Source organism: Eleutherodactylus coqui, chromosome 8, assembly GCF_035609145.1.
Source record: "Eleutherodactylus coqui strain aEleCoq1 chromosome 8, aEleCoq1.hap1, whole genome shotgun sequence".
NCBI lineage: Eukaryota > Metazoa > Chordata > Amphibia > Anura > Eleutherodactylidae > Eleutherodactylus > Eleutherodactylus coqui.
Window position 1 is genome coordinate 137,888,727 of NC_089844.1, and position 25,734 is coordinate 137,914,460.

Here is a 25,734-nt window from a genome sequence, read left to right on the forward strand (position 1 = left end):
GGCATTGCAGGACTTCTGTACTGCAATGCCTTATCGCTTGTAATAGTGATCATAGGCAATGGCAAAGCAGGACGCCTGTATCTGGCATCCTATTGCCATTGCAACCCGTCGGCCCTCTGCGGTTACATTGCGGGAGTCTGATGATGTTACATAGGGAGCGCGCTCCCGCTGTGCACCCTTTACATGCTGTTGCAGCGGGAGGCCAGCTATCGAAAACAGCCGACTCCCGCTGCCGGATGGAGCTGCATCTCTTCTGATCTCGCACTATCCCCATGACGTAAGGTTACATCACTTTGCGTTAAGTACCTCGCTGCCAAGATGTAACCTTACGTCATGTGGCGTTAAGAGGTTAATGATCTCCTTGCCAGTACTTACTTGGAGGAGGGAGGCAGTGACTAGAAGGGGGCATCTGTCCAAGCACTGGAACATGGAAGCCCTAAAACAAAACAAAAAAAAACAAAGAAATGTAATATTTTCAATATTCCATGTTAAAATTAATGACTGTGCTAGTGCACTGAACATAAAGACTCACTTTGTCTCCCATGAGGAGGTTGTTGGGCAATGGTAAGTTGCTCGCCGATGAGACAGGACCTGAAGGTGCAGAACTAGAACGAGATCCTTCACGCTTTTCATGACTAATAAAAGTAACATAAAAACACTTAGTAATTAACAAATCGGAAACTTAATAGTCCAATAATGTCACAATTTTACTGCAACTAAATAAAAGCAGCCAGAGCCTAGCAAACAAGAGGGTCATTCTATATCTTTCAGGGACTTGAACCACCACTCTAGTTTTCATAATGCGCACTCATTATACAGCACAAACTTACTGAAATGTAGGCTCTGGTTTCTCTCTCTCCTTTTGGACAGGTGCAGACAATGCAGGTTCTGTAGGTGGTGCCACAGGCTGTGGCGGTGGTGCCACAGGCTGAGGCTGTGAATTGGCTGGTGCACTGCTAGGTGTGGCAGATGTGGTACTAGCAGTGCTTGGGGTGGTGGAGGTTGGAGGAGTTGGAGCTACAGTAGCAGGAGCTATAAGAGGATCTTGCTGGCGAGACTGCACTTGACGCGTTGGTGGTGGGGCGCCACGTGGTGGCTGAGCTGCTTGCTGTTGCTGACGCTGCTGGGAGGCAGACTGTTGCTTACGAATCCTCTTTGTATAACCAGTTTCATTTTTGAAGTTATTCACAGCCTAAAAGAAAGAAAATAGTGAATGAGTCATTGGGAAAAGTCAGCAAATGCAGCAGAACCAAGTTACTTGGGTGAATAAAAAAAGTAGCAGTAGATAACACCATGAGTGAAATTACATGGAAGAGGGCTCCTTGCTGTACGAAAGGGAGGACTGCAGATATGGTTGCAAGCACAACAGTCCCCCCCGTCCATTTTTAGAAAACCTGACTGTGCAGCACAGACAAATAGATTTAGGGTGTGTGGACATGTCGCAGATCTTAATTCACCTCTTCAATTAAATTCCAGTTGAAGGGGTGACATCTGCCGCAGATGTGCACATCATCAACTTGTGAACGTACCATTAAGGTGTACTCACACTTTTGCATGGCTTTTTAGAATAAGCTGCTATTTGCTTACATGAGGAATAACACTATACCTGACCATTATATGACTTGTATCCTGGAGTTATCCCGCTTTCCTTCTGAAAACTCCATCCCTAATTCTCAGACTCTCCTGAGCTGGCTGGTGTAGACTAGCTGCTATTATGTCCCCATATGCTGCACACACACAAATGTCTCTGGCTCGCCTGTCACTACTTTATCTCATATACAAAGAAACAGCATGTAGGACATTTTGAAGCAGCACTGAGCAGTGTAGATGTGATTTCAGTAGCTGTGAGACAGTAAACACTTAGTGCTGGCTGCTAGCCACATCTGCGTGAATTACTCTTCCTTCCTCTTCCACCTACATCTCCCTCCTCCTCACACTTCTATATGGGCAGAATGAGACAACAGTGAACTAAGAAAAAAATCCCACTTCCTGCTAACCTTATCTCTGTTACTAGATACAAACTTCACTTAAACACCAGATAGCAGGTTAGAGAAGGAAGGGAGACTTAAGATGGACAGCGCTTTAGGGGGACTTTTCAGCACAAAAACATTTTGGGTAAATTTATATAAATACAAGTTATCTCAAAGTGCAATAACTATATAAGGCCCTTATTACAAGGTTCGATAATCGGGAATGAATGTCTAGTCAAATGTTTGTTCACTGGAACATTCTCCAATGTGAAAGTGACAATAAACGAACCAACATTTGTTTGTCGGGTTATCACATCCTGGTACACTGTGTGATTGTAACGTCGATAAGAGGGATTAGAATATCAGACCAAAAGGGTCATTTATTGTGGAAAATTGACACCTTAAAGGGAGGCTCTAGTACCCTGTTGTACCGCCTGTAGCTTGGATACAAGATGTGATACAGGCGAGCATGGAGGCTCTAGTACCCTGTTGTACCGCCTCTAGCTTGCATACAAGATGTGATACATGTGGGCATGGAGGCTCTACTACCCTGCCGTACCTCTTCTAGCTTGTATATAAGATGATACTGGCAGGCATGGAGGCTCTAGTACCCTGTTGTACTGCCTCTATCTTGGATACAAGATGTGATACGGGTGGGCATGGAGGCTCTAGTACCCTGCTGTACAGATTCTAGCTTGGATACAAGATGTGATATGGGTGGGCATGGAGACATACAGGTTCCGTATGGTATATCGCCCCACATTTGCTATGACTGAGACTTTAGATCCTGTAAACTTGTAGGCTGTTGAAGTTGATGTCCCAGATTATCCCATACATGTTCTATTGATGATAAATCTGGTGACTGGGCGGCCACAGAAGCTTGACAATGTTCTGGAGACATTCCTGTGATCCCCTTGTGTGCGGCCAAGCATTATCCTGCTGGAAAATGCCTCTTGGAAGCCGCCATGAGAGGAACACATGTGGCTGCAGGATGTCCTGAACATATCGCTGAGCTGTCATTGTCCCTCATACCACTACTGGGGGTAACTGACTGTGGTATGCCATGGCCCCCGACCATTGAGAGCCTTTTTATAGGCCAAGGGTGAAACCGCTTTGAGGGCCTCAGGTGACAAGACTGTTTATTCAATCACATCACAAGTCTAATCATCTACATATCTGCCTGAGATGTAACTGCTTGCTGAGTTTTGCAGCAAAATGACAACTTCTAGGAGATGGATTTATTTTTTTTCACCGAGTGTATTTTGGCTGCTCACAATAAAAATTGTTGCCTATCTTAAAGGGGTCATCCAGTTACTGGACAACATTTACTGGTGGCAGAGCAGTACATATCCATGCTCTGCCGCCATGATCCAGCATTGCAGTCCCGCTGTTTGTTTTGGTTGATGCCACCCAGAAGTCACCTGACTGCTGTAGCTAATCAGAGCCCGAAGAATCACCATTGCAAACTTTTGCCATCATGGTGCCCAGAATGTGCTGATGCCAAGAGAACAGGCAGTGAAACTGCAGCGATCAGGTGACTTCCATTGAGATCTGCCACAACAATCACCGGGACCATGACGGGGCTTCAGCCCTGAGTAGCAGCAGATGACCGGGTAAGCACTACTCTTTATTTTTCTTGAGCACCATTGGCCCTATAGGGAGAAGGATGTACAGTAACTGGACAACCCCTTAATTATATTTTAAGTAATTCTGCAGTACCTGACGTAGGAATTTATTGGCAATTAAGTTATCCGGAGAGACATCCGACTGATGACAGGTAGGACATGTGTGATCCTCTGATTCCAGCAGAGAAGTGCGGATACCTAACGGGAGGAAGACATACATTCAGAATTGGGAGTAAGTTCCAATGATCATCACAAACTATAATCCCTTGGTGACATCTGCCATAGATTAATGGTGCTGGCACTATGCAATTGTGTATTTAGATTTCATGGAATGCACTCTACAAGAAAAAACACTCACCCCCACCCTGCTACTTTCCCACTCAGCGGTTGTACTGTGAGGGCTCCTAGATAGATTTGCATGATTTTCATGCGATGCAAGAGTGAGTGAAAACGCGGAATTATGAAACCAGTGATTTTCAATGGTTTCCTTCACATTTGCAATGTTTTCACTCGTGTTGTACAAAAGTGGAAAAATAAAAAAAAATTAAAATTGCAGCATGTCCTATCTTTCTGTATTTTGCTTTATCTCCCATGTTTCCTTGTGCGTTGCGGAAAGTTTTAAACATTAGAAAGTCCTATTGACTTTCACGCAAAAAAACCCCTAAAAACACGGCAAAATTGCGTGAAAAAACGTACGAGAAAATTACAGGTGGCAGTGCTGTTTTTGCAAGAAAAAGCATCACTGACGATCAAACTGCTCATGAACAAAATTGCAATTTTCTTGCGGGAATATCGTGGTCGCCGGTGTGAGGAGCCCTTCTGATTATTAATTTACTTGATAAAATGTCTTTCCTCAGTGGGAGATGGGAAAGAAGTTGTGGAGAAGTCTAAGGCTGCTCTCGCACCCGCGTTAGGGTCAGTTCAGGGTTTCCGTTTCTCTGCTCCATTTTTAGACATTGAAATAAAACGCAAAGAAAATTAGCCTTTTTTGCCCCTAAAACCTAATTGAACGGAAGCAAGTGGAAACCTTTCCATGTTTTTTTTTTTTTATTCCTGACTAAAATCTACGGGGAAAAAAAAGCATCCTTTTTTCTTGCTTTCAGTTGCTTTCCTCCAAAAATAAAGTAGGGCCAGAAACCCCGACCTAAGCCCTAACGCAGGTGTGAAAGCAGCCCAATACATGCATCTATACTCACATTCATCACAATAGCTGTTCCCACAGCAAGGAATGACAACTGCGTCGCTCATCATATCTTTACAAATCATGCATAGCAGCTCGTCAGGGATGGGGTCTTCTTCCTCAGAAGAGGATGACTGAGCCTCAGGAAGAAATGGAGGCTTTTCTTTCTTGCCCATAGCATATGCCACACTGCAATATAAGAACGCTTCATTAAAATCAACCATGGCTTGTCCCTCTCTTTAAAAGGGATGGAGGGAAAAACAGTCTAGTCTATTTAAAGATACAAACAATGCCCTTTTTGTTCACAGGCCGGGTCTAGTATTACAGTGATGGACCTGAGTGAGCTGCAATTCCAGATATGGCCCATGTACAATATTGGCGTTGTTTCTGGGGAAAGCAAAAAGTCTTCAAATCCAAGACAACTGCTTACTGGAAAGTGTATATATATATATATATATATATATATATATATATGTGTGTGTATATGTGTGTGTATATTATATATATATATATATATTTTTTTTTTTTTAAATCAATATTCTAATCTGTTTACATCTTCCAATTATAGATGTTTTTATTCTGTTAATGACTGGAGCAGCCATCTTGACTGAGCTGTAGTTGAAGGGGGTTACCTGAGGACATTTTAAAAAGTCACTCAGCCTGGCCAAATCTTACCCTTTTTGGTTTGTTGGGAGGGGAGGGGTGGTGAGGGGTGGGGAGGGGAGGTGAGGTGAGGTGTGTGTGTGTGGTGTTTCCCCAGATAAACCCTTTAAAAGCATTTAAACATAAGCTTTACAAGCAGCCTTAAGGGCCATAGAAACAATGGAGAGGAGCTTATTTATTGACATCTATGGGAGCGTGTTGTGCGCAGGGAGGGGGAGGTAGCGAGCTGTGACCATCAGCTAATGTGAATGGTGGATACTGTGTTATCTGTATATGAATGTCACCTTTCTATGTAATCCTGCCTGTGATAATGAGGTGATCTCTACTGAACAGGCAGTGTTAGACTATTAGGATTAGTGGCAGTGTGAAAACTGCAGAATTTTGTCTTTGCTTTTGAATATAGACTGTGGCTCAGAAAATAAAATAAACAAAAAAAAAAACCACATCCCCTTTAAATTGACATCCCAGACAGAAGATACTTACGCATCAATGGTGGGTATGGCATATCTTCCAGTGTTTGTAAGCATAGCGCCCTTCATATTGGGATCTTCCACCTCCACCATAAAGCTGCGTGGAATCCCAGTGCTCTTTTTTATCCTGGGAGTTGACTCAAAACTTTTATCCTGGAGAGAAAAATGCCAACAGTTGAATAAAAAACATGAGCAAAGGGAACAAACATAATATGGCAGAAATGAACCATATGAGGTCTGGAAAAGAATCTATAGACTGGAAACGAAGAGAAAAACCTCGGGCCTCTCGAGGCATGCCGGGAGTTGTAGCTTTACAACAGCTGAAGCGCTACAAGTTGTGGACCGCTGAGTTAAAGGGAATGCATCAACTATATTCTTTACTAATTAAGGGTGCGTTCACCCTGATGTGCCACTGATTTGGTCATGGATTTTGTTGCAGATCTGCAGCGGTATGCACCCTTTCAGTTGAATTCAATTTTTGATTCTACTGCCTGTATGTGATTATGGTGGCCGGCATCTTGCTTGAGTTGCAGTAAACCGCTTTTAGAGATACGCTTTACAGCAGCCTCATTGACTTTTATGGGCAAGTGTTGTATATACAGGGGCAGTCGCAGTTGGTACGGTGGAGCGGCATTCGGAGCAGAGTCCACTCCATACCTGGCAGGTGACTGCTGTTTGACAGCTGACCCCTGCCTGCCGCTGCAGTGTTTGGAGCGGACTTGCAGCGTTCAGTGCGGCATATTTTCTACTGTTCTCAATAATTGGCTTTAAGCCTGTACATAAATCTTTTTAAAGTGGTGGCTTGACTGACTACTAACCACTAATGGCGGAGAAACCTCAGTTCCTGGTAGTTTACTCAATAGAAACCACGGTATGTAAGCAGATGACAAGGGAAAGGGTCCCTTCTGTCACCCCACAGTGTGATTACAAGGTACCAATGGGTTCCCCTGGCAGCCGGAAGCCTGACAAAGGCTTCCATGTCTGCCATATAAATCCGCCTATTGGGCCCCACTTCTCAGAGTCTGATAGGCTGCTGTCATAGGCTTAGGATGCACTACATAAGTAATACTATGTACTATCCTAGTGATTGAATGATCGCATCTTCAAGTCCCTTCCAGCAGCAAAAACGTTCAATAAAGTTGAATGTAATTTAAACGGTGAACGCCGTAAAAATAGTTCTAAAAAGTAATGCCAGAATTGTTATTTTTCTTGTGTTGGTAATAAAGATATGCAATGAAAAGTAATCCAAAAGTGACATGTACATCAAACTGGTGCCAATAAAAACAGCAACTCTCCCCACAAAAAAGGCCTCACAGGGCTCCATGTTTTTATTGTGCAAAAGTAGTCAACATTTTTAAAAAACCTATCTAAAAACTTGGTATTGCAGTAATCCTGCTGATCCAGATAAACTTGTGATATTTTACTGAATAGTGAATGCTGTAAAAACAAAACCCAAAGGAATGGTGACATTTCAGGGAAGGGGGTTACATCTCCCCTCCAAAAACATTTAATAAAGGTTATACAACACATTATATGTATCCTAGAGTGATGTCATATAAAAATACAACTTGTTCCAAAAAAACCAACAAACAAACAAGCCCTCATACGATTAGGTCAATGAGTTATGGCTCTTGCAATGATTACAATTGCTTGGTCCTTAAAGTTACAATTACACTTGTCACTAAGCAGTTAAAGGGGTTGTCTCACGAAAGCAAGTGGGGTTATACACTTCTGTATGGCCATATTAATGCACTTTGTAATATACATCGTGCATTAAATATGAGCCATACAGAAGTTATTCACTTACCTGCTCCGTTGCTGGCGTCCCCGTCGCCATGGATCCGTCTAATTTCGCTGTCTTCTGGCATTTTTAGACGCGCTTGCGCTGTGCGGTCTTCTGCCTGGTGAATGGGGCCGCTAGTGCTGGAGAGCTGGTCACCGCCCCGTCACGTGTGCCGATTCCAGCCAATCAGGAGGCTGGAATCGGCAATGGAACGCAGAGCCCATGGTGCACCATGGGAGAAGACCCGCGGTGCACCATGGGAGAAAACCGCAGTGCATCCCTGGGAAAGGACCGGCGGCCATCTTAGGGAGAAGAGTTTTTTAAACTCCTTATTTCGTCGGATCGGTGAGTAGCAAGCGGTTTAAAAACCGCTTTAATTTGCTATTTTATGCCAGGGGGGTGACAGGGGGAATGGGGTAAGGTAAAATTTTGATGCTTGCCGCGAGACAACCCCTTTAAGCTGTGCCAAAGGCAGAGCTTAATACACTGTTAAATATTCAATATATTGCAATACTAAAGTATTGCATTGTAAAAACTATTGAACTACTGCAAGTTCAAGTCTTCTATGAAAAATGTAAAAATTTGTTGAACACAATTTTATAAAAATATGAAATAAAATAAGTTCCCAGAAACCTTATTTTCACATTTCTCAGAATAATACAAACATAATTGTGTCTGTAAGGCCTCCTGTCCACAGGCGTAGCGATATCCTGCAGCAGATCGCCGCCTGGGAACAGACGAGAGCTGATGGCTCTCCGCGCTGAGCCTATCTGACAGATAGGCTCACTGCGGAGAAGCATGGCAATTTGCAGCAAGTTGCGATTTAAATGCCGAGGCTGCGCTTTCCATAACGCAGCTTTGGAAAGCGGTCACTGCATTCTCTGCAGCCGGATTATCGCCACGGGGAACACAGTGAAAATTGGGCTGTGGCCAGGAAGCCCAAGAGTACTAACTATTAAAGTGTGTAATTTGTCCAGCACTGTCATTTTTGCAGCACCGTGAGCTCCGTAAAAACAAGCCGAAAAAAATAAATAATGGTGCAATTGTGGTTTCTCTCTATTTCACCCCCGCTTAGTTTTTACGTTTCTCAATACATTATGGTACATTAAATAGAACTATTAAAAAATACAACTCGTCCTGCAAAAAGGAGACCCTCGTACAGGAAGTTAACACCTGAAAGATGGTGATAAAAAAAACAAAAAAAAGGAAATTTGAATTTTACCAGGCTAATCCATAAATAAATCCACTACTTTGACATCCCCCTCCCAAGCCATAGACTTACTCCATTTGTAGGGCAGTTCTTGATGTAATGACCAGGCTTTAAACAACGAAAACAAGTATATGTTGGAGGTGGCGGCCCCAGAGGCTTCTTCATGTAGCTAAAAAAAAAATTGAGATGGAAAAAACCATTGTTAACTCATCCCCCATAGCATGGTTAGATTGGAGACGTGTGGGCGAGCATGGTAGCTGTCAACTTACTTGCTTGGGTCATAGTCATGGCCAGACTGAGACATCATTGCTCTGATTTTATCCTCTTCAGAAGCATTGGCTTCAGCCAGATTGGCGGTCTGTTTAATAGGCAATTGTTTGGGGAGGAGAAAAAATTAGTCAAAACAGAAATGAGGACGCAGAAGGCCCAAACAAGCAGGCACTCACACATTCAATGCGGTTGTATGCACCCTAGTCCTAGGTGAGCTGTGGGGAATCCCTACACTCTTCTATCCACCGGATAGGCAGGAATGACAAGTTAACCCCTGCAACGCTGAAGACCATCAGCATTAGAAAGGTTAAAATACGTAGGCCATGTTTATACCCGATTATGAGAAATGATAGTTAACGTATGTGCGGCCACATTCTAAACAACATCATGCAAAAAGTTAAATGACAAGGAGAAGGAAAAAAAAAAAAAAAAAAAAGATTCTATGCCAGCATGATCCGCATAGGAAGTGTATGCAGACCCCGACTGACAGAATAGAAGCATAAAAGACTACCAAGGTGTACAGCTTAGTGGTCAGCGATTAGATGCGTGGCAATGAACCAGTCCTTCAGAGCAGTAGAAGAGAACGCTATCCCTAGATTGTTGATCAATGTCCGAGGCACTGGAAATCCCATAAAAAAATGGACTGCAGTCTAAAATGCAATAAAATACAAAAAAAGGACTGCTGATGCAATCCCCCTGACCCCAGCAATACAAAGAACAGGATGTGTGGGAAATTAAGCCATTTTAGAGATAACCTGTCGCCAGGTTCATGCTGTCCAGAACACGGACAGGACGAACCCAGAACAGGCAAGCACACTGCAGATTCTGTAGGTTATATTCTGAAACACTGCAATGAGCCAGGCACTAGACCTGGAGTCATGGAGGTAGGGGCTGGTCAGCCTCTCCTCGCCTGGATCGTCCAGACTGACAGGTCTCCGTTTACTGGGAGAGACCTGTGAGTCTAAGATCCCATTTACACTGATAGATGATCGCTTAAACAACAGCTTGAGTGACAGCTTTAAGCGATCATCTCTGCATACCTTATAGTAGCCAGGTAGCTACTATGCAGCCGAAGAGGGACACTGCCACAGCCGCTAATAGAATGTAGCCGTTTTGCATAATACAGCTGTTTTGCATAAGCAAACAGCTGTATTGTTCTGCACACATACAGCCCTTGCCCTGCTGTGTATTCAGAGCAGGACACAAACACAGAGAATCTTATCAGCGCAGCCGGCTGTGATAACAGCCAGCTGCGCTGATGATCGCTCGATTCAAGAAAACTTGAAGTGAGCGATCAACGATGCGTGCACAAAAACTGCACAATGTCCGTGCATTTAGACGTAACTAGAGTCGCTCAAGACACGGCTTTGAGCAATTTTTGAGCGATTCTCGTTGTGTCTAAATGGGCCATAAGGTATCTGGGCAGGGAGAGGCTGACTGAACCCTGCCCCTGTAACTGAGCCCCGTTATGCCTGATTTTCAATGTATTTTTTTCTGAAATGCTGCGGTGCTTTAGAATAAAACATACAAATCTGCAGTGTACATGTCTGTCTTGAGTCATGCTGTATGAACTTTGCTGTGCTCAATGTTTGTCCGTTTCTGAAACAGAAGTGCAGAATCCAAGTGTGCGTAGGACTGTAAACCATCTATACATTGAATGGGTGCCCCAAAATAATCCCAGCCCTAATGAGCTCAGTGTTCCTTAAAGTGAATGTCCACCTTTTAACAGTTTTTTAGAGCATCTTTACTGATTTCTTAAAATCCTCTTAGTGTACAGTTTATACATTGAATGCAACATAACAGTATACAATAAGCTCCTGAGCTCCCTCTAATGGTAACTACAAGCAGTAGAATTTTATCAGTTAAGTTGTGTCAGTAAAAGGGAGTTCCGACACGCTAAATCTATATGAAAAAATCAACCAGCACAGGAATGGTGTTAAAAAGGTGGAAATTCACAATCTCAAATCAAAATAAAATGAACATGCTATGAAATACGATTCACCTTAGACAACCGTATTCATCTGGATACAATCTAGTATGTGTACAAAGTATTTGCTATGCAGCTTAACACTTTATGTAGGCTGGAACAAAAAGTAAAACTATCAAAAAGGATTTCTGAGATAATCCACTAAATACAATTCATGTGCGCTGTGGAGATCACAGAATCCCTTAAAACTGGTGGTGTGATGTCACATCAGATAAAAATACAACTTAGAGCCACTTTATAGAAGACATTCGTGGGTGACCTAAATGGCTGCTCCCTTCTATACGGTTGGCAGAATTGCTTCAAGTAAGCTACTGGAAAGATACAGTAATGATTTGCAAAGCTGTAATGAAGGGGCACTACTGACTAGTTTAACGCAAACCTCTACAACATTATGTAATCTAGAGCCAATATTTTGCGCTTTTCTTACTGCCGTTGTCCAGCCTCATTAAATATTTTTACAGCCAGCTGACATGAGATACCCACCCATCCTGTGCCACCTCTTCCCTGGCATCCCACTGGTCTTTCTTTACTTGACATGGCGTGTGAACAAGTGACCACTACAATCACTAGTTGTACCTGTCATAAGATTACATGATATTACCAGAGCAGGAAAGACAGACCAGCAGGCCAGGAAAGTATTGGCAAGGGATTGGTAATGCAAGTATTACTATAGTTGTCATTTTATACCATAGTAAGCTGCTTGTAAAATCCCTTTAATATATCTTTATAGTTAAAAGGAACCTGTCACATCGCATGAGCACCATAAACATAGGACAGGGGACGTGGAGCTCAGTGGTGTGGTTTCTATACGTAGTAGCCTTCCCAATCCCCTTGCCATCAGGCTTGGAAACCAGAGCTTAGTCCATACATCAGTCTTGCAGTCAGTGCACACACCCAGTCATAGGGAACAGTATGTACATGCACTGACTGCAGAGTCCAATGCATGGACTGAGCGCCAGTTTCCAGAGCAGACAATGAGCCAAAGGGAAGGCCAACACGTTGACCCAGTGGCGGGGACCCAGACTCCACAATCTGTTCCTATGAGCCTGCAAACTTTATTTATGGTGCTCACATGACAGGTTGCCTTTAGAATGACAAGTCCTTCACATACTTAAAAAGTTAAGAGAATGTGTCACAAAATGACCTATTGTTTAATTTATGTTAAAAAGGTTTTAATTTTTTTTTTTTTTTTAATTATTATTCTACAATCCTGCAGTTTTCACACTGACAACTAAGCCCATTAGTCTAACACTTCCCGTTGTGTAGAGAAAACTTCTCAAGTCCTCTCACTATCAGTCATTTGGTAACACATCCAAATAACACGATCCACCATCCACAAAAAAAATGATAGTCACATCTCACCTCCTCCCACTTCTTGCACAAAGAGAATGTTCACACCACACTTCAATAGAAGCAAGCCCCCTCCTGTTCATTGGGACTAAGGTAAGTGAGGCTGTTGTACAGAACAGGAAGTGGCTATTTAGTGGCTAGAGTGAAAACTGCAAGACATTGATTTTTTTTTCCTTCAACATGCAGTGACAAGGAAAAACAAGAAAACAGAAAGAAAAAAACCTAAGTCTGGGTTCACACAGGGCGGATTTGTCGCAGCAGATCCGCCCGCGGCAAATCCGCCCGTGGTCGCTAATCTCGGGATTAGCCAGCCATGTGGATGAGATTTCTCAGAAATCTCGTCCACACGGGACGGCTAATCCGCTCCGGTAAATCCGGTTGAAACCGTGGCTACGGTTTTTAAAGATGCAGCATGTCTATTTCCTTTTTTTTTTTTTGCTTATTTTTGTCGCGGCCGCGCTCTCCACTATGCGAGCGCCGACCGCAACAGAAAAGCAAGCGGCCGGGCCGCGGCTTAAACCGCGGCGGTTCTCCCGGCGTAAATCTCGCGGTTTTTGCTGCGGCCAAACCGCGAGATTTCTGACGGGAATCCGCCCTGTGTGAACCCAGCCTAAAAGATTTAAAAAGATTAAACAAGACAGACTTGTCTGGGGAGGAGCTTACAGTACAGGTTTATACTGAACTCAATTATTGAAATTACTCCTAGAGAAGGCTGCGAGCAGCCAGGATTTATCATTTAACTATGACTGCACAGGGAATACATGCAGCTCATAAATTAGCTCTAAATTGTTTTCAATGGTTGGTGGACATTTACTTTAGAACTGAAAGCAATCTGCCTTCCATTATTACATCAGACGCCCCTGACAGGAGACTTGCCATTTGAGCTACCCAATAATAAATTCTATAAAGTGGTTCTAAGTTACACATGGAGCCATGACTTCTGTAGTCCGCGCAGGCAGACTGTACTTGTGTAACTTGTAGCACTCTCATAATTGTACCACTATTTTAATTTTCTATTTTTTATTAAGCAGGTATAAACATGGACTAGTTCACAGCAACACGGGGTGTATATCTTGCCAGTCCGTGACTAGAGAATGAGGACATAGCTACAGAATAGATGGGTAAGTACAGCTTGTTCCATTGGCGGTTTCCAATATTAACCAACACACAGGATGGGCTCTGCACTCACAAAGTAAGCAAACTGTTCCAATTTTTTTTTATTACAGTATAGAAAACTTTTACATTTATGGGTATGAACTTTCAACATTTGACCATTTTTTTTATGCATCACCATACAAATATTTACCATTTGAAAAGTCATAGGCAGAAACGTAAAATGCATTATATATAAGTATCACATGAAACTAAATTACAGAAAACAGTGGCAGGTTCCTTAGTCAAAAATAAAAGGAAGATCAATGCAAACATTCCAGCATTGAGGAGACAATAACACTCCATTGTAACATGTGAGATACCAAGATGGCAAGTGTCCATCAAAACTCGTCACAAGAAAGGTTGAAGTCCATCAATGACAAACGCTAAACCAGATTCTCTGTAGTTTTAAGTCTTCAATGCTCAATGGGGGGGGGGTAAAAAACAAAAAGTTGTTAAAAAAAAAAATTTAAACCATTAAGAGCAACAAAAATCTGTCTTCTTGTGAAGAACACCTGAATTTCTTCTCCTTGGTAGAATGTTGAGCCATACTGTACTCAGTTAATATCCCTTCTTCTGTCATTTGTAAAGGGAAATCAACCTGCACCGTTAACACGGTCAAACTTCAAAAAACATACTAGAATGGCAGAGGGCTGTAAAATCAAATGAACAGTAATATATGTATACATATACCTTAGCAAGCTGGGCCAGAGATATAGATGCAGAAGCGTCATCAATCTGTTTATAGAGAATTAAATAAAAATGTTCAAGTATTAAAAACCAAAAAAGGAAAAAAATTCAACAAAACAAAAGTTTCTACAGTAATTGTTCAGAGCTTACATAGAAAAGCAGTGACATACAGTTCCCATATACACAAGGCAAAATCATAAACATTGCATCAGGAAAACCGCAAAAGTGACAAAGTAATACAGACAGGAGCAACAATTTGAGATGGTTTTGCATTTCAAATTCCATACAATGGACACTGAAGTAGTGAGTGATATTTCAGACATAGTAACGCAGCATATGAATGTATATGTACAACGGGTGTACTGGAGGTCACAAGGGAAAACTAAATAAAAAATTAGAAAAGGAGTACAATTTAGTGTGTTGTGTGTAATTCATGTGAATTGGGGGTGGGGGTTAAAGGGGTGTGACCATTGTGTATGTATGTGTGTGTATATATATATATATATATATATATATATATGTGTATGTATGTGTGTGTATATATATATATATATATATATATATATATATATATATATATATATATAATATATATATTTTTTTTTTTTTAACAAGCTATTTTCTGCCAATCTGTCAAGAGAAGAAAATGGCAAAAGCCACACAAGCTGTATTTGGCAAAGTCAGTTTATTGAAGGGACGGTCCATGTTGTAAACTACTGATGGCCTATCACTCAGGATAAGTCGTCCGTAGTAAGTCGGCGGTGATCTGTCACCTGGGACATTCACCAATCAGCTATTCTCTGGGCTGCTGTGCACATAGAATTGAACTCTGGGTAGGAAGCAGACAGCTCTGTTCCCATTGTATTGGCCTAGCTTGGTATTTAAATGAAGGAGAACAGACTGCAATACCAAGCCAATCCACTGCAGTACTTCCTGCAGAAATCTGCTCAGTGCACAAACACATCAGCCCATGGAATAGCTGGTATCCACCAATCCAGTATTGATGGGCCTATCAAAAGTATATGCCAGTAATTGCTAACTCCTTTAAGAATCAGTGTGCTGATTATATTAAGGCAGTGCTGAAAACAGCTATTCCTTGCTGTAACCAATGGAAAAGACCCCTTCTGCTGCAGGAAGAGCAGAGTACAAACTAGGGGGGCACAGATGTAGATCTGTATTAGGGTGGTATATTTTTTGCTTTTACTCTGATGAGATTAGCGCTCATTCCAAAAAGAGGAAGATCACAGCCAAGCCTCAAATGGGGTTCACCAAAAGTTCCTTTGAGATCCATGTTTATAAATGTCCTTACTATATTTCCTACTAGGGTCCACAGACCTCCTCCCACTCACTATAACTGAAGCTACCCAGCTGATATTGGGCTGCCCATTGACAAGCAAGGCATCATTTCTGAAAGGTACCCCTGCACAGGACGACTATCGCTCCTATGCTTTCACACCGGAGCAATAGTCGTTAGAAAATGGAGGTTGAACTGCTGGAGATTGCAGTGAAGGCAAACTGGCAGCTGGAAGCAAAAAGTCGGCAGTTCAAAGATGGACAACCGCCTGATGATCGCTTGGTTTTTAGGTAATCTAAAAACTATGTGACTCCGATCAGTGAACGATTTCTCTCTCAGTGCCCTATCGGTGTAAATGGGACAAGTAGCGCCTGAAATCACTGTTTTCAGCTATTTGCTCCATGTAAAAAAAGGATCTTAAGAGGGCTATTTGAGAACAGTTGGCTAAACCCACAGATTTCAGCAGGTTTGCCAGCAATCTAGTTTATATGTTGACTTCCCAATATACATTGGTGAAATTAGGATTTCGCATGCTGGATTTGGACATACCTAAACCTTTGTTCCCATGGAAAATAAGCTGCTGCCAGGGGTCTGACAGCGCCTTACCTTCTTCCCATTGAAAATGGCCAATCATACATGTTTACTATGCAGTGAAGCTTTTGGGTTACCGCGCTCTGATATTTAGGGTGCCATCACACATTTCCTGCATGAGTTCTCTGATTCCAAGATGGGCACCGCTCACACGGAAAAGAACCTATCCTTTAACTAGATTAAAGCTGGGCTCAGATTGCCAGAATTCACGGTGTGCCGCCCGTGAGAGGCACAAAGCAAGTATGCAAGGTCATTGCATACTTGCTGCCCATTGCCATGTACTAGGTGTGTGATACGCACCAAGATGAAAAAAAATCGCCGCATTTTCTTTGCATGCGTTTTTCGCACAATCTGTGCAAGCGGCAACATGGCCACTTAGGGGAGATTGTACCAATTAATTGGTACAGATTGGTGTGAACCCAGTCTAATTACATATGAATAAATTTGGACAAATAGTCTGAGTTAAAAAAAATAATGTGTACTATTTTTGGGAGACTGTTCAAAAACTGCTTTTATTTTCCAAGCGCGTGAAAATACATAGCCTTCACGACATGCAAGTGTGATCAGTTTTTAAAACATTTTACTATTGTAACCACATGACTAACTGATCTACATCGCACTTGCTCATGCAAGTACACCCACACCCTTAGGGTGCATTCAGACGACCGTATATCAGCCGGGTATTCACGCCGGCCGATATACGGTGTCTCTCTCTGCAGGGGGAGGAGGCTGGAAGAGCCGGGAGCAGTGCTCGCTCTGAGCTCCCGCCCCTCTGCACTATTTGCAGTGAGAGGCAGCGGGATTAAGTTAAGGGGATTAGCTCCGCCCCCGACCTGCCTCATTGAAAATCGTGTAGGGGGGGTGGAGGGGAAGCAGAGGGGGGGCGGGAGCTCAGAGCACTGCTCACGGCTCTTCCAGCCTCCGCCCCCTGCAGAGAGATGTTTATCGGCTGGGCATGAAAACCCAGCCGATATACGGGCGTCTGAATGCACCCTCATGGCCAGGTTTTTCCAGCAAAAGGATTTCCCACCTAACCACAGCAAAAAAAAAAACTTCCCTAGCAGGCCTTGTTTGCAGCAGTGGTCCTCAAAGTAGAATTTCTGCTTTAAATGACCATGTGAACAAGGAAAAAAGGAAAAAAAAAAAGGGGGGCAAAGTTTCGCCATTTTTCTTCTACTTAAGAGTTGGTAGTCTTGTTTTGCTGAGGCAGCCATGTCTTACAAGTAAATAAGTGCTGCCATATTGGTTGTCAATTTAAACTATTTACGTAACATCCATCATTTTTGGCAGAATCTCAGTATTAAATTAAACGAGTTTTACCATTAGATGACAACAATCAAATGGAGAAAAATTTCATGTCGTCAATTGTGACATAAAGGTGGCTGACAACCAGAAGATCTCAGTCATTTTCATTCACCAATAATGGACATTTTCTTAGTTTTTTAGTTGAAAGAAAAGTGAAAAGGGATTTTTTTAAACACATCTGCCAGACCCTATATCAGTATCAAAAAATGTCTGCCAATGCCATCAGGTGGAGCCTGTGCAGTAGCTACGTGACCTGGTCAGTAAAACTCAATTTTTGGATATTTAAAAAAATAAATAAAAATTGAATTAGTGGTAAAAGAGATACATACCGTATATACCGGCGTATAAGACGACTTTTGAACCCCGAAAAATCTGCTCTGAAGTCGGGGGTCGTCTTATGCGCCGGTAATACAAAAAAAAAAAAGTGTAAAAAAAAAAAAATTCATTACTCACCTCCCCCGGTGTTCTGTCGCGCTCCGGCAGGATGTCGCTCGCTCCTCGTCCCCGGCGCAGCATTGCTTTCTGAATGCGGGGCTTGAAATCCCCGCTTCCAGAAAGCTAATACACACGCCGGCAGCCATGACAGCATTGAATGGCTGTGATTGGCTGAAGGCGCACGTGTTAGCAATCACACCCATTCAATGAGGTCATTGAATAGTGTGATTGGCTGAAGCCACGTGTGCTTTAGCCAATCACAGCCATTCAATGATGTCATGGCTGCCGGCGTGTGTATTAGCTTTCTGGAAGCGGGGATTTCAAGCCCCGCATTCAGAAAGCAATGCTGCGCCGGGGACGAGGAGCGAGCGACATCCTGCCGGAGCGCGACAGAACGCCGGGGGAGGTGAGTAATGAATTTTTTTTTCTCCACTGTATACCGGCGTATAAGGTGAAAGTTGGGGGGTCGTCTTATATGCCCCGTCGCCTTATACGCCGGTATATACGGTATTAGTTTGGTCGCCGCACTTCAGGCAGCGTGTGTTGGAGTAATTGTGCACTCAGAAATAAAACTTTATAAAGTTATTTGAGGGGGAAGAAAAAAAAAAATATGTTCACAATGTATTAGTAAACTACAATATTAGCAGCAGCACTCCAATGATCTGGGACCAGGGTAACTGGCAATGACAGCCTATCGCACGATAGGCCAACAAGTGTGTGCATGGACTTAGAATATGCGGGCTTGCTTGTCTAATCATATAGGCATTTGTTAAAGGCACAGATATAGCTACACTGATAAGAACTAAAAGAATACATACAATCTTCACCAATCTGCTATGAAGCCAGAATACTGTGGGGTCAACATTACTTCACAATCAAAGGAGGTCCAAATTTTGGGGCCCTTTTTATAATATTTCACCCTCTCAAAATGCAGCAATATCTAAAAAGGGCCTGCCCATGTTCAGGGAATTGCACCACCTACCATTTACAACTTCGTTAGCGCACAAGATGGGGCATAAGGCCGCAGCCAACAGACTCCATGCTTCTTCTATCTGGTCCAGCATTCTAGACTGACAGTAAGGGGCCGGTCACACTAACGTTTGCCCTAGGTTCTTGGGATTCACACTGAACTATAGGCAGGCACTGATCAAAGCAGACCAATAAGATTTATGTTTGAGCAGCTTTTTGGTTGCCGGACCAAAATCTGATTGACCATGCTACGCTACCTGGCACAGATGCTGGAAACAACGCTCAGATGAGGCCGCAGTGGTCTCTGAGCAATGCAAACACATGGTTCAATCCAAATCCATGGTTTTAGAGATTCAAATGTAACCAGAGGATGTTGGGAAAAGCAAAGTGTGAATGGCATATTACAGAATACCTTCATATTAGGTCAGGGATTTTGCATATGGCTACATGGCAGCTCCATATATTGCTGCAGGTGGACAGGCTGCACTCAACTGCTTAAGGCTCTGTTCACATCTGCATTGTAAGGAAGCAAATCGGTTATGCCAGTTTCATTGCAGCAGCACTCAAATGAACCCCACTGACTTATAAAAGAAGTCAGAATGATGGAGCTGCTGACAGATGTGAACAGAGCCCAACTCCACGCTATATGGCAAACAAAGAAGGGTTGTAGCAAAATGTGCTTGCATGGCGGTAGAGGAGGTACTAGCCCCAAGACGTCAGGCCACAAGTTTAATTGCCTACTTTTAAGATATGACAGAAAAATCAGTCACTTTTGGTTTCAGACAAAAGGCTTGATAACATTCATCCAAATTTAGACTGATGAAGACCCCCCCCCCCTCTTACAAGTTTGTGAGGACCCTCCGAGCTTTATTTATGACATGCCCGATGCACCAAATCTTTTGGCAAAAATGCTCATAAGGCTGTTGTAATAGGGTCCCGAATTGTACAGGAATGTCTGAGGTCTATGGGCCCATAGCGCACACCACAGAGGTTTTCTCCCCAGTGGATTCCTAAAGGTTCAAAGAACAATTGTGTCATGCTCCATCAGATACCATATTAGAGAGGTATTTGCCCCTAAAAAGGTAAATACCCCCATAATATGGTGCTGTACAAAGTCCAATATGGTGTCACACGGTGCCTGCATCGTTGTAGCACAAAACAGGAACTTCCTATGCTGCCATATAGGCTCTGTGCACAAGGATTAAAGGGATTGTGCCAAGATTACAACGTAAACCCTATCCACAGTATAGGTGATAACTTGCTGATCAGTAGGGGTCTCACCACTGAGAGTCTCCGCGGGCTTCAAGAATAGAGGTTCCATGGCCTCACTGCACCTTGCAGTGAGGAGATTGAATGGTGCACTAGTCCTGCAAGCATGCTTCTGCTCCATTCACTTTCAGTCAGACTGTCAAGATAGCCAAGCTGCACCGGCTTGGGTATTTCCATCAGCCCCATTGAAGTGAATGGAGAACCAAGTGAGTTTGACTGCCAACGTTCCATTAAAGGGGTTGTCCCCACTTCTAGCAGTTTTGCTGCAGGAAGCCAACAGCTCTGTACATTGCACAGTGGCTCAAGTTGGTACTGCAGGATGAGCACTATTGAAGTGCATGGGGCTCATCCAGCAGTACCAACCTGAGCCACTGTGCAATGTATAGAGCTGTTGGATTCCTGCAGCAAAACTGCTGAAAATAAGACCCCCCCCCCCCCCCCTTTTTAATCTGATGTCACTGCAGGCGGGAGAAGCGACTTCTGCAGTGACAGGCAGAGTATGACACAGGAGTGCCATTCTAGAGATTGTGGGAGTCCCAGCAGTGAAATCCCATGCTGATCAGCAAGTTTTTCCCTATCAGGATAGTGGATAGCGTTAATCTTGGTACATCCCCTTTATTATTCTGCAATTAAAGGCATAAGATATATAGCTATAACAGTTACTAAGCATAAAAGACATTCAGGATAAGTCTTCAGTAGAACATATTACTTTGTAACATGTCTGAAACCTTCCCATAAACAAGTGAACATCCCGATACATGTAGCTGGCGATGTAAGATTTGGTGGTTAGGGCTCAATTATTGTGAAGCAATAGCAGAAGTTAAAACAAATACATAATAGGTGCAGCTGTTACTCTCAAATGCAAGACATTCCAAGAACACAAATGGCTAAAGAAATGGTAACTTTATTTTATAAAAACATGTGACTCATTTTATACACGTGCTAACAAAAGGAAAACTCAAATTAAAGTAGGGAACAGAACTGCATAGGAACCGTCAAATACTTGCACGATGAATGCAAATACAATAACCACTCAGGTCAACAGGTTAAATATGGACAACAGTTAACTTTTCTTAATACTATATCATAAAAGCAATACAAATAAAGACTTGTATTGTGTGGACAGTGAGGTAAATCTAGCATTACACACAAACTAGAGGTAACAATCAAATATGTGGAAACCAGAAGTGCCAGATGATAAATGCGCAATATAAGTGGCCACTAGGAAATTACTAAATCATCCAGAGACGGACAGACACTGGTTCAGATAAAGCGGGAGCTCTAATGCTTGTATTACAAGGACATGTTGGGGTGTATTATATATCCGATGTGAGAAACATAGCCCACCACCATAGCAATAATGCCTGGACTCATTAACAGCTGGCGTGGGTTCCTTTTAGGTTGGGGTATAAGGCAATGTCACAAAACTAGACTAAACAGGACACCAAAGTGATAATGAGGCCATAAGAAGCCCCTGCTAAGAGACGACTATTTCTACAGAGTCATGGCTGCAGTCGTTTCATGGGGTACCTCTCAGACTGGGTTCACACCAGGCAGAATTTCCACTTGCAATCTTTTCCCAAGACTAAGCAGCCAAGTGGATGAGATTTACAAAAATCTCATCCTCACACGGCGGACAGTCCGTTGTGGCCAAGCCGTGATGAAACTAACATGCCATGCGGAATTCAAAGCTGCGGCATGTCAATTGTATCGCTGTTTCTGCTGCGGGCTCTCCCCTTTCTATGGGGAGAGACTTCCGCCCCGTGTAAACCCAGCCTTAGTTGTGCTAAACGAAAACAGATGAGCAAATTCTTTCCTCAATATGCAGATTATCCCGTTTTATGTTATACAATGAGAAAATAGATTCTCCCATCTCAAACACAGCAAACTGATTCACCCAACACCTGCGAGCTGCAAAGAGATTTGTGCATCAGTAAAAGAATGTGTTCCTCTCTAGCGACCTCCTGCTTACCGGCCTTTTCAGGGAGCTTAAAGGGTAAAACTGCCACCTCCAGCCCAGTGCACGACAGCCAAAACTTGTCAGAACTACAAAGCATCACAGACCGTACAGAAACCCACAGTTTTGCTTTTATATCGGACTAACCGGTGTCCAAGTAGTTTTGTAGGTCCCCAAAGAGCACAGAATAATGACTATACTTGTCTCTGGCTGAGCGCGCACCGTAATCTGAAGAGGCAGATTTTTTTGCCTCTTGCGGACTTCATTGGGTGACAGCGCAGGATCGTGAGAGTATAAAACAAAGCATCCCCCAGCTCCCCGTCACCTCCGCTAACAGCACCCTGACTTAATTCATGTTGCTGTTGGAAGGCGACAGGCCCCCTTTAAAAAAAAATAAACATAAAAATTTTTTTAAAGTCCCAAGTTAAAAATTACAATGATTACATTCCTTTAATGACTCATTCACACGGACACAGGCATATTCCGGTCTGTGAATACCCAATACATTTTTGAACCGAAAATTGCCTATTCGCTGCCTATTTCAGCACCACGTTTTTTGTGCGCAAAGCAAAAACCGCAAGAAAGGCCATTCATTTGATGTGCAAATATGTATGCATAATGTGCACCGAATTTGCGCAGTCCCATTTACTTCAATAGCTTATTTTGGTGCATAATAGGACATGCTGTGTATTTTTCCACACAACAGAAAATCGTGTGAAAATTACGCACATGTGAATAACTCCATTGAAATCAATGGGTTTTATTCACTGCACAGTACGTGGCATATTTACACCCATTTGAATGAGCTTTAAGAGTAGGGGGGAAAAAACGATTACATTCTTTTAAAAAGGTAAGATGCACACGGCGTGGATTCGCTGTGCAAGTGTGTACAGAAAAATCTGCAAAGGAGGAGTACAGTAGCAGTAAAGTAGATGAGATTGACAAATCTCATTTGCATGCTATGGAAATTTTCTGCATACTATGCGAAAATGGACCTGCTGTGCCGCTTTTAAATTGTGAATTTGTGGAAGATTGCCCCTCTATTGAGCTCCATACAGAAGTCACATTATACAATAAAATGTACTGTTGCAGTTCTGCAGCAAAACGATTTCAAACTCATTGATTCTCATGCGCAGCAGTAAGTCTGCACCAAAACCCACACATTTTAAGTAGATTTGCTGCGGCAGAGCCAACCACTGCGCTTTTAGCACCAACTTCTCAGACCACTTCTGCTCATCTACTAGCTCATCATTTCTGTAATATACTTGTATTACAAATTCTGTTGCTTTACCACTACAAATCATGTTTGAAGTGGCTGCCACCAGGGGTCTCTCTTCCAGCTTCTCTGCAGACCACTATCATTTGGTATAGAGCTTCTATAGTAACAAGGACAAAGAGGTTTCCATAGCAACAGGGTAAGGAGCCATCTTCAGACAGCTTCCCTGCATTCACAGGCTGCCAGATCTGCAGACACTGTGATAACCATCTCCTCAATATCTGCCTCTCGCTGTTAAAATGTGTGCGTGCGCACAATACACACAGTGAGTTAACTAACAATTTGGCTAGAATATCTGTAAATGCCTGATCATCCTGAAAAAGCAGAGGGGTGGGCATTCAGATACTGCCTCCCTGCTGATTGGACCAAAGAATGTGCAATGCAGTATGGAAAGCAAGGGCAAGGAAGTCAGGACAGTGAACTACTGGTAGAATGCTAGGCTTGCTACATACACCCTCCCTGAAATTGGATTAGAAAAAGGAGGGAAGCAAAAAAAAAAAAAAAAAAAAAATAGGAAAGACCACCTGAAAATTAGGATTTCGACATGAAACAGGGTGCAAACAAGAGGATAAGGAGAACCTGGTGTAGTTTGGAAAAACTTTTCAAAAACTCAGGTATGCTTTAAAGTGAAGCTTCAATTTAGAAACCTTTTTTATGTCACCACAGTGGCTTAACAGTTCATTCTGTTGCCTTGCAGCATTGGGGGGGGTCAAAGGTTCAAACCCTACTTAGGCCAAGATCTGTATGGGTTTCCTCCGGGTACTCTACTTGCCTCTCACATGCCAAAAAACAGATAGGTGAATATATAGATTATCAGCCCCAATGTGGAAAGAACCAAATATCCAGTAATGTAAAGTGCTGCATAATATGCATAATTCACTATAAAAAGTTAATTAACAAGTTGCATACATTATGAAATGCTAACCAACACCCAAATAGACCAAGTAGCTTCTTTACAAGCAGAAGCTATGTGGTAACAGTGTAGGTTTTCTGACCTTTAGGTGGCAGCTTAAAAAACTAAAATTAAGATAAATTTATATAAACACATCTCAAAATAATGAACAAGGCCTTCTGGTTCTTCAGAGCAAGAGTAAAGAGGATGGGATAAGCCTACAGTGTTAAATCTATACAGACTAACAGGCCTTATGTAAAGGTAGCCAGCGTTCCGTGAACGGACAGCTAGGGTGAGCTGTCACAACTTGCAAATTCATTTATAAAAAAAAAATATGAAAACTAAGATTTAAAACGTGTTTTCTGGGACTTTACTACTGATGTCCTACCTTCAGGATCTTTGCTGTAAAGCGACTAGCTGACAAACGAGTAAATGCTAAAAATCGGGTCATTTGTGCTGCCATTAAAAAAAATCATTGTTTTTTGGCAGTACATCTCCCTTTGTAAATGGGGAATGTGCTGCCACCATAACAAATGTGTATAGGGGAACGAATGAGGATTTGTCCCCCCCAACAGTAAATCAGTTGCTCTGAGGGCCATTTAAACAAGCACCGATCAGTGCTTGTCATCTGGCTCAGGTCAGGTTAAGGCTTCACTTATTAGGTAAAGTGAATTTCCCTTTGCATAAAACTAAAATCTTGATAATTGCTACAGAACCTAGAGCTGGTTGTACCAACAGAGGAAGCAACTGCTCTCCTGCCAAAGCCCTGTCCAGAATACTGACCAGACATGCAGAGCAAGAACAAAGCCAACTAGAACCTGCAACATATTCTTTAAGCCCCTGTGAAGCAATAGGACGTGACATGACAGAAGTACCTACTAGAAAGCACGTCAAGCGTTGACTTGCAGTCACGGCCTGGGTTTATCCCGACTCTACGTTCCGCACTAGAACAGACCATTGTGCTCTGAAATTCTAAATGCAATTAACAACTTTCCTGTATCCACTACTGTACATGGGCCGTGGGTGGAAGGCTTATGTCCTTGGCAGTAAAACATTTAGCCTACACATTGGAGGCCAAGTTTCATCTCTACATACAGATCACTGATTTAAAAAAAAAAAAGTTACCAAAAGGCTCATAGTTAAAAACTATTGGGCTTTTGGGATTAAAAGTCAAATAAGTAAACAGCTTGTGACATGTCATGTGACAGACAGTAAGACAATGCTGCAGTCTAGTGTAGGAGAGGTGCAATGAGAACAGGTTATTTGTAAACTTGGTAGAGTTCAAAATTACACAAGACACTTCAAATTGGAGCATTTCATATAAAAAAGGCATTTTTGAGAGCATTAAGACAATACAAGTGTGAAAATATCAGGTAGAGAACATTCCCTTGCAAAA

At 42.6% G+C, this 25,734-nt stretch overlaps 1 protein-coding gene across 2 annotated transcripts in view; it reads right to left on the reverse strand.

Annotated features, from left to right (window-relative positions):
- RBBP6 (RB binding protein 6, ubiquitin ligase) overlaps positions 1–25,734 on the reverse strand; it is a 51,506-nt gene that overhangs the window by 14,222 nt on the left and 11,550 nt on the right. For both annotated transcript variants that reach the window (XM_066576540.1, XM_066576539.1), the window contains exons 4-12: positions 14,354–14,398; positions 9,171–9,259; positions 8,974–9,070; positions 5,922–6,061; positions 4,792–4,964; positions 3,690–3,793; positions 831–1,192; positions 533–635; positions 376–436 (exon numbers count right to left, since the gene is read on the reverse strand). In XM_066576540.1, the coding sequence (XP_066432637.1) occupies positions 376–436; positions 533–635; positions 831–1,192; positions 3,690–3,793; positions 4,792–4,964; positions 5,922–6,061; positions 8,974–9,070; positions 9,171–9,259; positions 14,354–14,398 (1,174 nt within the window). The remainder of the gene's footprint in view (positions 1–375; positions 437–532; positions 636–830; positions 1,193–3,689; positions 3,794–4,791; positions 4,965–5,921; positions 6,062–8,973; positions 9,071–9,170; positions 9,260–14,353; positions 14,399–25,734) is intronic.